Genomic DNA, 13,667 nt, shown 5'->3' on the forward strand with positions numbered 1-13,667 from the left:
TTCTGGTTCAGGAATTAAAATGGTATATCATTCTCCGATAAGCGTAAGTGCTTCCAAACATTGAATAGAAAAGTATTTCTAAAGATTGAATAGATTAAAAAAAAAATTGTGGTGAAAGATTACTTGAAAAGATTAGCAAAAAAAGTAATCTTTAGGGAAAATGTATGTTATGTTATGCTTTATAAAATTCCTGTGGATCCATATAAAAGAATTGATAAGGCGATTTCTAAACTTTGGAAAGAGTTTTTTGTACCTATTCAACGTTTGGAATCATGATAACCACAAATATGCTGTTGAAATGTATATGAAGAAAATGTGTCCATTTATTAAATCAGCTCTCCCATTCAAAGACCACCAAGACCGACCTTGCTTCAGCTAAACGGCAGTGGAATGCAGGTTTCTCTGCTTCTGTCAGTATAAATGACTGAGTAAACACGATAAGCATTTTAAGCCTCGTTTACATTCCACGCCAGAAGGTGGCGATGTATGCACGTGTCATTAAAGATTTCCTATTTCGTTGTTGTCACCAAGGAAGTGTAAAGCAGCCGGCGTTTGTTCAAACATGGCGCTACCCGGGGCAGTACTCGTGCGGCTCGGAGCGTTGTGCAACCTTGGGAAGTCTTTAGATACTGGGAGTCTAATTGGACTAAATTATAATCGGGTCCAGTGGTACAAAACAAAAGCCAGGAGGCATCCAGACACTGCAGCGTCAGCGGCTCAGAAAAGACGGGGTGAGTGAGAAAGGCTGTTAATCGGTGCCAAGCCTAAAGCCTGAGCAAAGCACCTTGACTCTTGAGACATGAGTAGTTATCTCAGAGCAAAAGTTCAGCGTTGTCATTAGCTAATTCATTACATGTCTCTTTTAGTTGTTTGGCAATGACAGCTTGCGAAGTTGTTTAAGTAACTCGTTATTACTAGGGAATTTGACCTCCATCTTTCATCATTCATATTATAACAGGTAATGACCTTCTGAAACAGTACCCTGAACCTAAGAACCTGTTATTTACCACCATATCCCGGGCGCTTGGGTTATCTGACCTTTCCCAACACATCCAGTATCACTGCACAGAAGATGCTGGAGTCAAGGTCAGAGACAAGGCACAACTAGGACTCTTGTAACACATCTCGTTTGACAGACCTAAGACCTCTTCCAAAACTCTAATGATGGGTTAACTTTCGCTATATGTCTGTCACCAGAGAGCCACTGTCACACTCCTCTGGCCCAGCAAGATGGAGCTGGAAGGCACAGCTACCAGGAAGATTGATGCTGAACGATATGCTGCAGCTGCTGCCTGTCACAAACTGAGGGTGAGAGGAATGGCCTGGCCTTTCTAGAAGCAATGGAGCATTGTATTGGTTAATGTCTAACCCATTCCATATGGTTCTTTTTCCCCACATCTTGCCCACCCCTCCCTCTTTTTGTAAAAGCACTTTGTGACAACTGCTGTTGTCAAAAGGGCTTTATAAATACATTTGATTGATCTCCATCTCTTCAGGAGTTGGGTGTGCTAAGACCAGACAATCAGGTGGCCAGAGCTGGGCGAGGGCGAGTTGGACCGCTGTCATCCTTGGATGACCCAGAGGAGTCTCGCTGGACAGAAGATGTCCAAGTGTTTAGAGGAGACCTCCAGAATGAACAGTCGGAACCTCACAGACCGTCATGGTATTACCGTAAACGTATTACTATCTGCAATGTATATTCGTCAACTTCTGGACCAGTGGTTTTAACTGTGATGGACATCTTTATGTTTACAGGGCAACCGAGGACAGTACTGAGCTGTCCCAGGCTCTCTCCATGTTCACAAATCCTAAAGCTCTGCTGAACAGGGTCGTCCAGATGGCCACTTCCTCCAACAATTTCAAGGTCTCCTAAGTCCAACCTGCTCAGTAATACAGCCTATAATATAACAATGCACATCCTGTCTAACAATCAACAAGTCATGGTGCAAAAGTGTCACCCAACTCAATCTCTCTTCTACTCTTCTGTGCAGGAGCTGGTTCAGTACAAGACGGTCGGCGGTAAGGTGAAGCACTGTGAGCTGACCATGCGCTGGCCGGAAGACCTGACGTTTGTGGCCGCTAGTCATCGCAGAATGGGCGCCGAGAGGAAAGCGGCTGCACTGGCCTGTCTCAAACTGAAGGTGAGTGCCGCAGAGGAAAGATTCTCCACGGAAACCGCAGAGGATCAAATCGCTAAGGGGAACATTTCTTTAATGCCTGACGCCAGTGGGTAGACTCCAGCGGAACCATTGTCACAACAGACCATGATTTAAAAAAGTTAATAATAATAATGATTATGATTGGTGCATAATAAACATCACCAACCTTCTGTACACTCTCCAGGAAATGAAGCTGCTCGATGAGAACAACCAGCCTCTGACACATGTAAAGTACCACAAGGAGGAGATGCGTGAGGCAGGAGAGAGAGACAGAAAGCCCTATCCCCTGGAGATACCGGAGTACCTGGAGCAGGACGTCAGAGAATACCTCACACAGGTCAGTAATCCTGAATCATCACACTGAAGTCGACGCTGTATCTGGTGTCACTGTCCAGGAACGTAGTCTTCTGCCACGTTGACGTGTTGTCTTGACTTGCCCAGTACCCAGTGGCCAAAGAGATGCAGAAACTGTGGGAGGAAGAGGAGGAGATAAGCCAACAGAGATTAAACCAACAGGACAAAGAGGAGGAAGAGGACCTCATCACAGATGCCATTACAGGCAAGCTGTACCGGCCCCTCTCTACCCAGCAGGCTGAGCAGCTGAGCGCTGACATACGGGAAGAGTGGGAGAGGGCGGGGCCTGGCCTGGGAGTGGAACTCCCAGTCGACGCCCATCAGGAACGTGTGCTGTCGGCGGTGGAGTCTTCCCAGGTCGTCGTGATCGCCGGGGAGACTGGGTGCGGAAAGACGACGCGTATCCCTCGCTTCCTGTTGGAGGGGCGGGTGAGGGGCGGGCAAGGGGCGGAGTGTAACATTCTGGTGACCCAGCCTCGGAGGATCAGTGCCGTGTCGGTGGCCCACCGTGTTGCTAACGAGATGGGCCCCTCCCTCAGACACTCTGTAGGATATCAGGTGAGTTAAAGGGAGCCTGCTGTTAACTAATGATATTGTCACCAGTGTTCCTCATCAGCAACACAGTAACTCCCCACTAACCATTATCCTTTATTCATTTGACCTTTGAGCTGTGACTCCCTCTATTGTAGCTCCACGTGTTAATTGGACACCTCCGCTGTCACTCATTCTCCCATCTCAATCCTCCTGAGTAGGTGCGTCTGGAGAGCCGTCCACCGGAGCACAGTGGGGGGGCCCTGCTCTTCCTGACAGTGGGGGTGTTGTTGAGGAAGCTTCAGAGCAATGCCTCCCTGAGGGGTATCAGCCATGTGGTGGTGGACGAGGTCCACGAGAGGGACGTCAACACAGACCTGCTGCTGGCCCTGCTGAAACCTGCCATCCGGGACAACCCCCACCTCCGTGTGGTGCTGATGAGCGCCACAGGGGACAACCAGAGGCTTGCCCAGTACTTTGGGGGCTGCCCTGTGGTCAGCGTGCCTGGGTTCATGCACCCGGTCAGGGACCTGTACCTGGAGGATGTTCTGGCGGAGATGGGGAGACCTCCTCCACCTCCAAACAGGACGGACTTCAAGGGACGGGTGAGTTAGTCTGAGGGCTGGACTGTTTCAGTCCTGTACTGTAGATTTGAATGTTTAGCTTTGACAGTTGTAGTACATGTTTAATATAACCCTCATATGTGGCTTTGTGTTAAGGAGGGGAATGAAGCCACACCAGACCTGGACTTAGTAGCCAATGTGATAGAGCACATTCACAGACATGGAGACCCAGGTAACTAACGCTTCGTAGTTCTACTTCATCTCACCATGTCTGTTCAGCTCCTATCTGACTGACGGTTGGTTGGCGATTCCCTTCTCCAGGTGCCGTGCTGTGTTTCCTCCCAGGCTGGCAGGACATTAAGGCCGTGCAGCAGAGATTAGAGCAGAAACCATCCTTCCTCTCAGGCTCTCCAATGATCCTGCCACGTAAGGACAGGAATAAGAGGCCTATGATGTTAGTTGTCTTTAGTTTCAGACTTGCTTGCCTGTTCACAACGATGTATTCTTCCTGGTCAGGTCACAGTTAGGCAAATATTCTGGCCCAAATTCAAACTGCATTAGGAGATTCTGTCTCTGTGTGTCAGTCCAGTACTATCCTGTGTGAATTAATGTCTCTGTTCTTCCTCTCTGTTCCCAGTACATTCTAGTATGTCAGTGAGCGACCAGCAGACTGTGTTTCAGCGCCCCCCTGTGGGCCGTAGGAAGATTGTCCTAGCTACCAACATTGCTGAGACCTCCATCACTATTGATGACATTGTTCATGTAGTGGATGCGGGTTCTCAGAAGGAGCAGCACTATGATGCACGTACCAAGGTCTGTGTTCACCCCTTCTGACACTGATTAGTTGAATGGAAGCTGCCTTATGACACTAGATGCTTTGTCATTGTATTTTTCATGAAACGTAGCATTTATTATATGTACATTAAATGGCTATGCTCGTGTTATTATCAGATGCTAACTTTCCCATCAGTCCTTACTCAGGGGAGACATGCGTGGTATGATGACCAACAAATGTTGGAGACTGGATTTGGTTCAGTCAGTCTTAGTAACTCATACCAGCTCCTTTATTCTGGCTTGTGGACAAACTTCTTTTGGTAACTAACTAGGCAGTACTTACTAGGACGACTGTCAACATACATCATCAGTTTGTGCAGCAGGCGTGTCCATGTAGCTTCTCATCCTGAGCTAGCAGTATGTCATTAACCGTTTCCCCGCTGGTCCCCAGGTTTCCTGCCTAGACACCGTCTGGATCTCCCGCTCCAACGTCACGCAGCGCCGGGGTAGGGCGGGCCGATGTCAGCCCGGACATGCCTATCACCTGTTCCCACGGAAACAGCTGGAATCCATGAACACCTTCCCTGTGCCTGAGATTTTACGCACCCCTCTTGAGAGCCTGGTGGTGCAGGCCAAGATCCACAGCCCTAAGTTAAAGGTGAGGTCTGTTAAAGGTGAGGTCTGTTAAAGGTGAGGTCTGTTAAAGGTGAGGTCTGTTAAAGGTGAGGTCAGGTGAGGGGATAAAAAAACTTTTCACATTTATTGATATTCTCTTGGCGGATCTCTCCAGGCAGTGGATTTCCTGTCCCAGGTCTTGGACAGCCCGGAGCGTGAGGCTGTGACAGACGCGGTCCGCAACCTACAAGAGATTGGTGAGCCTAAACATCTGTTTTCACCTGAGGAAAATAAATCTTGTATCCCGGCTGTTGGGATTGAGCAAATAGGGTGTTAATTCTTATCAAGGTAGTTTGAGGTCATATTAATGTGTGTTGTAGTTGCTGGTTATGGTTTTGATTCTAGTAGTGCTGAATCTTCTCCCGCAGGCGTTCTGGACAAAACTGAGGCCCTGACCCCATTGGGGGAGAGGGTAGCCGTCCTCTCCTGTGATCCGCGCCTGGGGAAGGTTCTGGTGCTGGCTGCTATGTTCCGCTGTGTCTTACCTCTGCTGTCAGTCACTGCCTGTCTGACCAGAGATCCCTTCCACAACAGCATGCAGAACAGAGCCCTGGTCACCAAGGTCCGACTCCTGCTCAGTCTACATCCACATGAGCAGTCGTTGTTTAAATTGGGCTTGGACAATGTGATGTACTGACCCAGTGTTTGTGACCCAGCGCTATTTCAGTATTTACTTTTTGACCTAAGTCATGCGTTTGGCGAAACACTTCTTACTGTGGATAGATGATTGATTTCACACACACACACAGTAACAACTCTTCCATTCATTTACACCCCCCCCGTCCCTCCAGGCTAAGGAGGCCCTTGGAGGCTCCAGCTACAGTGATTACCTGGTGTTCAGTAGAGCTGTTCTGGGCTGGAGGAGCCTTCAGCACGAGAGGGACCGAGAGACCATCCAGAACTACACAGAAAGATACTCACTCTCTCGAATGGGCCTGCGCTTCATTAACGGTGAGAGAACAACACACTCATAAACTGGGTACTCGGAGGTCTATGATTAACTCTTTATGGCCCCATAAATTAGACCTTCTCATTCATTATTTGTCCTTTGTTAGCAACGGCTTTGCTCTTACACATACTATGGCTGTGGTGGTTTTATTTTTAGAAAAATATTGACCCCCTTATACCTTCCCCAGTGTTGCGATATCAAATGAAATCCAGTTGTTAAATGCCACCCCCTACTCTCCTACCGCTCCAATTCATAGCCCTGTCGGTGTTTACACAGCTCTACTTCCTGTCTGCAGCAGCATTCTGGCCAGTTGCAAGGCGGGTTAGGCATGTGATCAGTGAGACACAACACGGAATCCATATTTGGTTTTGATTTAGACGAGTGGTAGAATCAACCAGTTGGATTGAAGATTCAAGCTGTCCTGTTCATACGTTCATGCTGTTTATGAACTTCCGATGTCTGATGTGTGTTCAAGGCCTAATCGCCCAGTTCAGTGAGAATCTCCTTGAGGCTGGATTGGTGGTGCGTTCAGCCGACTGCCAGAGAGCCTCCTCCCTCTACAACCAACACAGCCACCAAGATGAGCTGGTGAAGGCTGTGCTGCTGGCCGGACTCTACCCCAACCTCATACAGGTACCGTCTCAAACAAACCTTTTGCCCGTGTTCCTGTGGGTTGAGATACATACTGCATCCTGACTGCTGTCTCTGTGGCCCAGGTGAGAAGAGGAGCAGTGACCAAAGGACGCTTCCGTCCTAACAGCCTGTGCTTCCGCACACAGAGTGGTCCAGTGCTCATACACCGCTCATCCATCAATAGGTGTGTGTCTGTGTGGGACTTGTATTACTGTACTACATCTACTGTACTACATGACATTTGGCTCAGTAAGGAAAATTGGCTCGTCACACACACAAAAATAGAATGGATCATTTTGTTTTTTTAATTGAAAAACTATTTCAGGGTTAAAGGATAGGGGAGACGGGGGTTTTCTGTAAGGGTACCGGAGTCATGAACCTAGAAGGTCTTATCTCCACCCCGCACTTTGAATGTTTACACAAACACATGAAAACGTGTCCGTCGGTGTGTGATTAGTTTAAGCGGACTGTGTTTGTCTGTTGTTGGGAAATTTTATGACCAGTTTATGCAGGAATCCAGGTAATTCCAAAGGGTTCACATGCTTTGTCTTGCTACCGTCTGTGTGTGCATTAAGCCCTTCTTGTCTTATTCCAGGGGAAAGGAGCAGTTCCCCAGTCGCTGGCTGACCTTCTTCAGTGCCATCAAGTCCAGTGGTAACGTGTTTATCCGAGACTCGTCAGCAGTCCACCCCCTCGCTCTGCTGCTGTTCACAGACTGTGACATCACCGAGAGAGGTGCCTTTCAATTTCCTAACACTTTATGAATAGCCGAGCAGTAGTTAAAAAGGGATTTGTGCTGTGGAGAGATCACCATTCACCAATTACTGCACAAACGTTGGCAGTGACCCTAGAGATGTGTCACTGAGTGCCTCAGTAGTGTTACCAACTCCGGTGTCCGTGGGATTGTGCAGATCAATCCCATCATCTTGAAATTTGGTACAAGTGTGCTGAAAGCTACTAGAGAAGCGCGTCAATTGAAAAGGTAAGAGCCCTGCTTTCTGTCGTTAACTCTTTCTCCCACCTCACCTCCTCAGTGAAAGGTGACCGTGTGGAGGTGGCGTTCCCAGGGAGGTCTCTGGTGCGCTGTGAGCTGTCTGTCCAGACCTGGGAGCTCCTGTGGGAGCTACGGTCCTCCATTCAGACGATGTTGTACCGCAACCTGCGACCTCACGGCTCAGCCAATCACATTGCACAGGACAGCAAGCTCATCTGCCTGTTGGTGGAACTGCTGAACAACACGGAGTCTAATGCAGACCCCCAGACAAACAGTGACCAGAGTGATTCTGAGGTAGACTGATGTGGCACTGGAATACTGGGATGTCAAAGCACTTCACTGTAATTCTTTATATTTGGAAAAACTCTGGTTCTAGTTGGTGGTTAAAGGACTTAACTGTGTCATGGTTATTGCCATTAAAGGCTTCCACCATTTAAAGTAGTTAAGTTGTTCTTCCAAATCAATTGTCCGATCCTGCTGAGTTCCGGCTGGTCATGTGAACTCCTGTCGGGTCATTAGTAAGGATCAGCCAATTAATAATACTAAAATTCCACATGTGGAAATATTGTTAATTTAAGCCGGAATTGCAATTCAAGGAGTTTGGGAAAATTCGGCATGCTCAGAAAGTTCAGCGCTTGAACTTCTATTTAATCTAGGTGTGGACTCTTGCTTAATGGATCTGTGCCACTGTGAATACTGCTGGTTGTATCTCTGCATGATAATAGTTAGTCAGAATTCCACTCTAATTAACTCTTAAAAGCAGAAGTTGAATGGAAGCTGAACTTTATCTAGTGAAGTCAGCTTTACGGATGAACTGTCAATATGCCTTGTCATAGATCTTCAGTGACAAAAGAATGAATGCATAAAATTGTTGACATATATTTATTGTTAATAATAATGGTTTAAATATGGTATGTCTGACGATATAAATGTTATAAACAAGGTTACTTGTTGGTTTTTGTATTCTCCATACTGTCTGCCAAGTCAAACATATTCTTAATTACTGGTTTATAATAAAGTTAAGTGAAGCAAGTTTTCAGGAAAACTCTTTGAGGAAGTTCAGGTGGAAGTTCTTCAGGCGTCGTAGTACTTCTTCCATGGTGTCCACTGGGGTCAGGACACGCAGTCTGCAGAGAGAGAAAAGAGGACCTGTAACGCTCTGTTGCAATGCCAGGGTTGTAGGTTACTCTCCAGGGGGTCAGAGATCAGTCAGAGGTCAGTCAGAGGTTAGTGTACCTGATGTGGTAGGTGCCTTCCTTCTGTCCATACTCACAACCTGGGCCCACACACACTCCTGCCTCCTCAAGGAGTAGTTTACAATACCACAGGTCTGGCTGCATTCCCAGTTCCTGTAACCCACAAAGGAACACTTGTGTTGGAAGATTTTTCCAGATGAATTAGGTGTTGGATTTTGAGTCTCTTGTTTTTATGGTATAAATATTTTGGGAAATGGCCGTGAGACAACCCCAGTGTTTCAAAGTGCGGTTTACAGGGTAATATACGTTTTACAGTGTAATGTAATATACGTTTTACAGTGTAATATACGCCCTGTGACTAACCTCAGCCTTGCGGACGGCTCCTTGGGGTAGATGTAATCGGGGCAGTATGAAGGCTCCTCCTGTAATTGGCTGACAGCTGATACCTGGGATGTTGTTCAGGACCTCCAGGACTCGACTCATGTTATGGACCAGCATGGCCTTGATAGTTTTGATCTCCTATTGGAAAGGAGGGGTTCAGGGTTTAGATATGAATGTGCTGTATTGGATATTGAGGTACTGTTGTTAATAGGAACAGAAATAAACGTAAGTAGTATTATTTTGATGAACTATTTCTTTGAGGCATCAACTTCCAGAGAACTATTGTCATACTCCGTTTGACCAATTCTTACATGGTATTATTGTGACACATATGCAGTCTATTAGGCCTTACCTTGTCATGGATTATTTAGTAACTTATCTTAATGGGTCTCACCTGGGCATAAACCGGGTAAGAGGGGTCACCTGGTCTGGGAGGATTAACCATGAGGTCCAGGGCGAGCTGACCAGTCACAGCCGGAGAGGAGTCAGTCAAGAATATGTTGTAGATGTACTTCTTAACTTCAGGGTCAAGGTTCACCAGCTCTACATACCCCCCTCGTAGCCCACACCTGGACAAACTCCCCAGTCATAAAAAGCATACCAAACAGCCTGATGTCGCCACCGCAATACTTGAGAATGCCGAAGGTTTCGCTCTGTTGTATTAGACCTAAATATATTAAACATAATGGATGGATTGGATTGGATTTTGTTACACGGCAACTGTAATAGGCTTAATAGTTAATGAGGTAATGAGATCCAGAGTTCTGTAGATTACAGTATGCTACAGTATGCTACAATGTGCTACAGTATGCGCAACTGTATATTGCTTTATATAGCCGGTGCCGTTCTACTTACTCTCCCATAAAGCCTTTGGATACTGAATGGAAGGAGGCTAGCTCCACTTGGTGTGAGAGAGGAGGTCCCATCTCAGACAGAACCTTTTTATAGGAGACGAACTCAGTGTCTTCCCCAAAAATACTGTCCTGATACACCTGTGGATCAAATGGAACAGAGGGGAATACAGAAAACAATGAAACGTTAACATAGAGAACTAAAGAGTCTGTTAACGATGAGAACTGATTTACCCGGACAGTAAACTGAAAGGTCACCTCATCAGCCATGAGGAAGAGCCTTTCCTCAGCAGCAAATCGGATCACCTCTTCAATTGACGTTCGGCTTTGAACATGACCTTGTTACAACAAGATAATAATAATTACTGCCAAATGGTAAATTGTCTTTGAAAAATGTATGCTTCACATTCTTCAGATATTCAGTGGGTTGACGGGCCGTCGTGGAACCGGACTGGCCCATTACCAGTAGGGTTGCCCGGGTTGATGACATACAGGGCGACTGGATTGCAGACATCCTTAAACTCCCTTAGCACTCTACGTAACTCCTCCACCCGCAGTTCCCAACCACGCTCCTCCTCTAGGTAGTAGGGAATAACAGCTCCACCAAGCCCCTCCACTGCCATTTTAAATGTCGAGTAGGTGGACATAGGGGTCAGGACACCTATTGGGAGTGAGGCCTGATTGTGGATCAACAGCTTCAACACATGCTAAAAGCAGAGAGCAGATCGTGGAGAGATTAGTTAAGAGACGATTGGTGATGAGATTGACTGTGATGGTGCCGAACTTGAGTCTGACCGTTAGTGAAATCTGAGAACCAGACGACAGGAAGATATTTTCAGGGGATGACGGCACACCACCGTCTCGTCGAGAGATGAACCTGGCCAGATTAGACCGTATGTAAGGGATTCCAGCAGTGGCTGTGTAGGAGCCTGAAAAAGAAGAAAGAATAGGAATGCATGTCAAATAGAAATCCAGGTAAATCATCTCATGGCATCCAATGTCAGCCTTACTACAGTCACTAGTTAACACTTGCAGACCTAGTTCACAACCGGCCCGAATGCATTTCTCCTTACCAACACTCTCCCCATCACATACATCCAGCAGCCTTTGGGCCCTCCGTCTAACATCGACTGGCAGTTTGTCACTGTGGATCAGCTGAGGGTACATGCAGGCTGCAAGAACCTGGCAGTCACACAAACACGTTTTGTTTTTCTATTTCTTTGGGGGCCAGACTCCAAACCATAACCATAAAATGAACCCCAATTCTAACACTAACCCCAAATGTGAGATTTAAAAGGAATCTAACCTTTAAGGCAGAAATAGCTTATTTAATAACTTGTGGGGACTGAACTTTCAGGTTTTACTATCTTTGTGGAGACATCTGAAAAAGTTATAGTGAAAGCAGGATTTTCCAAAAACTGAGGGTTTAAGAGGAGCAGTTAACTACTCAACTGTTTCTGTATGTATCCAGGTTAGCAGTGGGTACATATAGAAACAAAGGTCAGAAGAGTTTTACCTGTCGGACAAAGGTCAAGGGTTTGACCCCTCCTCTGTGTGGGTCTCCCCAGCAGACATCTATCACATCCTTATAAGACTTCCTCACTCCCTGTGAAACATTACATATTGTGTATTATAAAGCCAATGAACACTTTATGCATGTACAAATAAATGTACAGTCAGTATAGACACAGTATAGTGATACATGCGACTTGAGTATGAAGGTAGCTCTGTGGGTCAAATATGTTTGAAGAGATCTTACCTGTGTGAGCTCTGTTTTGATCTGTGCAGCTCGTTTCACCAAGGGTTCCAGCTCTGTTGGATTAATGCTCCGCACCTTGGGGCTGATCTCTCTCACGCTCAGAAAAGACATTCTATTCTCACAATATCCGGTCCTCTTAGACAGGACAGTATCTAAAGTAATGTTGGATGTTTTCTCCTGCTGTTGCTGAGGAGGCGAGAGGTAGTGAATGTGTTGCCTCTCTGACAGATCTACAGCTGGAATATACAGTATGTCACAGAACACCTCTTAAATTTTCTGTTGATTTTATGGACAGTCAACTTCTGTTAATAAGTTATTGGCATGTGCATTCATTAACACCCCCAAAACAGTTCTGTTAAGACATGCCCAGACTCATTATCTAGTGCAGTGGTTCTCAAACTATGGTACGGTGCTCCCTTTAATGGATAATTATTCAGTGAAATATCTTCTGAGGTGGTATGCGGTGTAAAACATTTGAGAACCACTGATCTAGTGCATACAGACAGAGACAAGATGGCAATAATTAGCATTCAGTGTTAATTACTTATTCTCACACCCTCTCATTTCTCCATGGTCCATTTTTCTTTGTCATATTTGGCCCTAATAGGCCCTACTTGGACTAATGAATCCTTAGTCCCACCATAACAAATGGCATTAAGCAGATGCTTTTACAAAAAGCAACTTCCAGCCATGCATGCATGGGGTTTGAGCATATGGGTGGTCCCAAGAATGAAACCCTATTCTGGATCTGCAAGTAGTGCAGGATTAGGATATCATAGACCCCTATTTTTATAAGCCTAATAAAAAAAAAAGACATTCATCTAAAAACTGCGCTACAGATTGCAAATTTTTTTTTTGAAAGATGGTTAAAATTCTTGTTAAGAAGTATTGTAGTAATGATTGCAAACCAAAACATGAAATTGGTCACATATTTTAATATGTTAGTCCATGGATTTTTAGACTGACCTGAGGACAGTCTGGTGGAAAAGTCCAGTTTTATGTAGTTTGATCTAAAGTTTCCTTCCTTCTGTGGTGGCTTTAATCCATGTAATCCCACAAGACATCAGTGACCATTGCCCTTAACAGCTTGGTAGAAGTTGATGTTCTACTCATCAACAAATGAGTCATATATTATGCATAACGAAGGTGTCTAGAATGGCTCAAAAATGTCCCAAGACCAACAGAACAAATGTCCATGGTTTACTTATGCAGAGAAATATGGTAACATTTGGTATTCAACTGCTAAAAAAAAATATTGCTGAAAATGTAAAACATTGTCTTTGCAATTATTTTGCAATGTTTTCAATTGATGGGACAGTGAACATCTTGTTTATTCATTTGATCCTATACTCCAAAAGTCTGAATTTCAAATCAAACAATTACTATAACGTTAAAATGTATATTATATTTTTATTAAATTTTTTGGTACTTTCGTACATATTGGTTTCACGATTTAGAAATGATGAAACTTTTTATACGTAGTTTCAGACAAATAAATCCAGCAGAACACAATTTTTATTTGCTGAAGATGAAATATAAACAAAACTCAAACAATAGAAAATGGCTGCAGTATAGCCCTAGTAGGGGGCCAAGTCAGGGGGTGAGGCCGTATTGCATGCAAAGGAAATGCAACCAAACAGTAAATATAAGATTTGGCCCAATATGGATGGTATAGTATATTACGGATTGGCACTTGGAATATGCAGGCCGAACAATAGTGGGCAACGGGAATGAGGTGTTGGCAAAGGACCATAGGGTCTTCTACAAAAGTAGGGAATTCAGGCGTATGACATGTTTTACAAACTTATAAAATATAATATGACAAAGCACCATGGGTTAGTAGATGTG

General features: G+C 45.3%; 2 protein-coding genes across 3 annotated transcripts; one reads left to right on the forward strand and one right to left on the reverse strand.

Moving 5' to 3' along the window:
• Positions 1-541: 541 nt before the first annotated feature.
• dhx30 (DEAH (Asp-Glu-Ala-His) box helicase 30) lies at positions 542-8,586 on the forward strand. The gene is made up of 20 exons (XM_034290341.1): positions 542-731; positions 959-1,086; positions 1,198-1,308; positions 1,497-1,663; positions 1,756-1,864; positions 1,992-2,141; positions 2,344-2,496; positions 2,601-3,071; positions 3,266-3,649; positions 3,764-3,839; positions 3,929-4,033; positions 4,245-4,420; positions 4,833-5,039; positions 5,172-5,253; positions 5,425-5,618; positions 5,848-6,007; positions 6,481-6,638; positions 6,722-6,822; positions 7,234-7,373; positions 7,673-8,586. Exons 1-20 carry the CDS (start codon positions 563-565, stop codon positions 7,933-7,935), a joined length of 3,504 nt encoding a protein of 1,167 aa, XP_034146232.1. The 5' UTR covers positions 542-562; the 3' UTR covers positions 7,936-8,586.
• On the reverse strand, positions 8,562-12,977 carry LOC105019258 (alanine aminotransferase 1-like). 2 transcript variants are annotated; one of them, XM_010885308.4, is made up of 12 exons: positions 12,786-12,977; positions 11,820-12,005; positions 11,577-11,666; positions 11,134-11,242; positions 10,856-10,989; positions 10,524-10,767; positions 10,319-10,398; positions 10,065-10,201; positions 9,604-9,778; positions 9,192-9,347; positions 8,869-8,981; positions 8,562-8,759 (listed from the first exon to the last, which is right to left on the reverse strand). In XM_010885308.4, exons 2-12 carry the CDS (start codon positions 11,928-11,930, stop codon positions 8,669-8,671), a joined length of 1,440 nt encoding a protein of 479 aa, XP_010883610.2. In that variant the 5' UTR covers positions 11,931-12,005; positions 12,786-12,977; the 3' UTR covers positions 8,562-8,668. The 2 variants fall into 2 exon arrangements, with proteins under 2 accessions (XP_010883610.2, XP_010883600.2); XM_010885298.3 differs by lacking the exon at positions 12,786-12,977 and having other exon boundaries at positions 11,820-12,092.
• Between the last annotated feature and the right edge of the window lie 690 nt (positions 12,978-13,667).

This window comes from Esox lucius, chromosome 3 (genome assembly GCF_011004845.1).
Source record: "Esox lucius isolate fEsoLuc1 chromosome 3, fEsoLuc1.pri, whole genome shotgun sequence".
Classification (NCBI taxonomy): domain Eukaryota; kingdom Metazoa; phylum Chordata; class Actinopteri; order Esociformes; family Esocidae; genus Esox; species Esox lucius.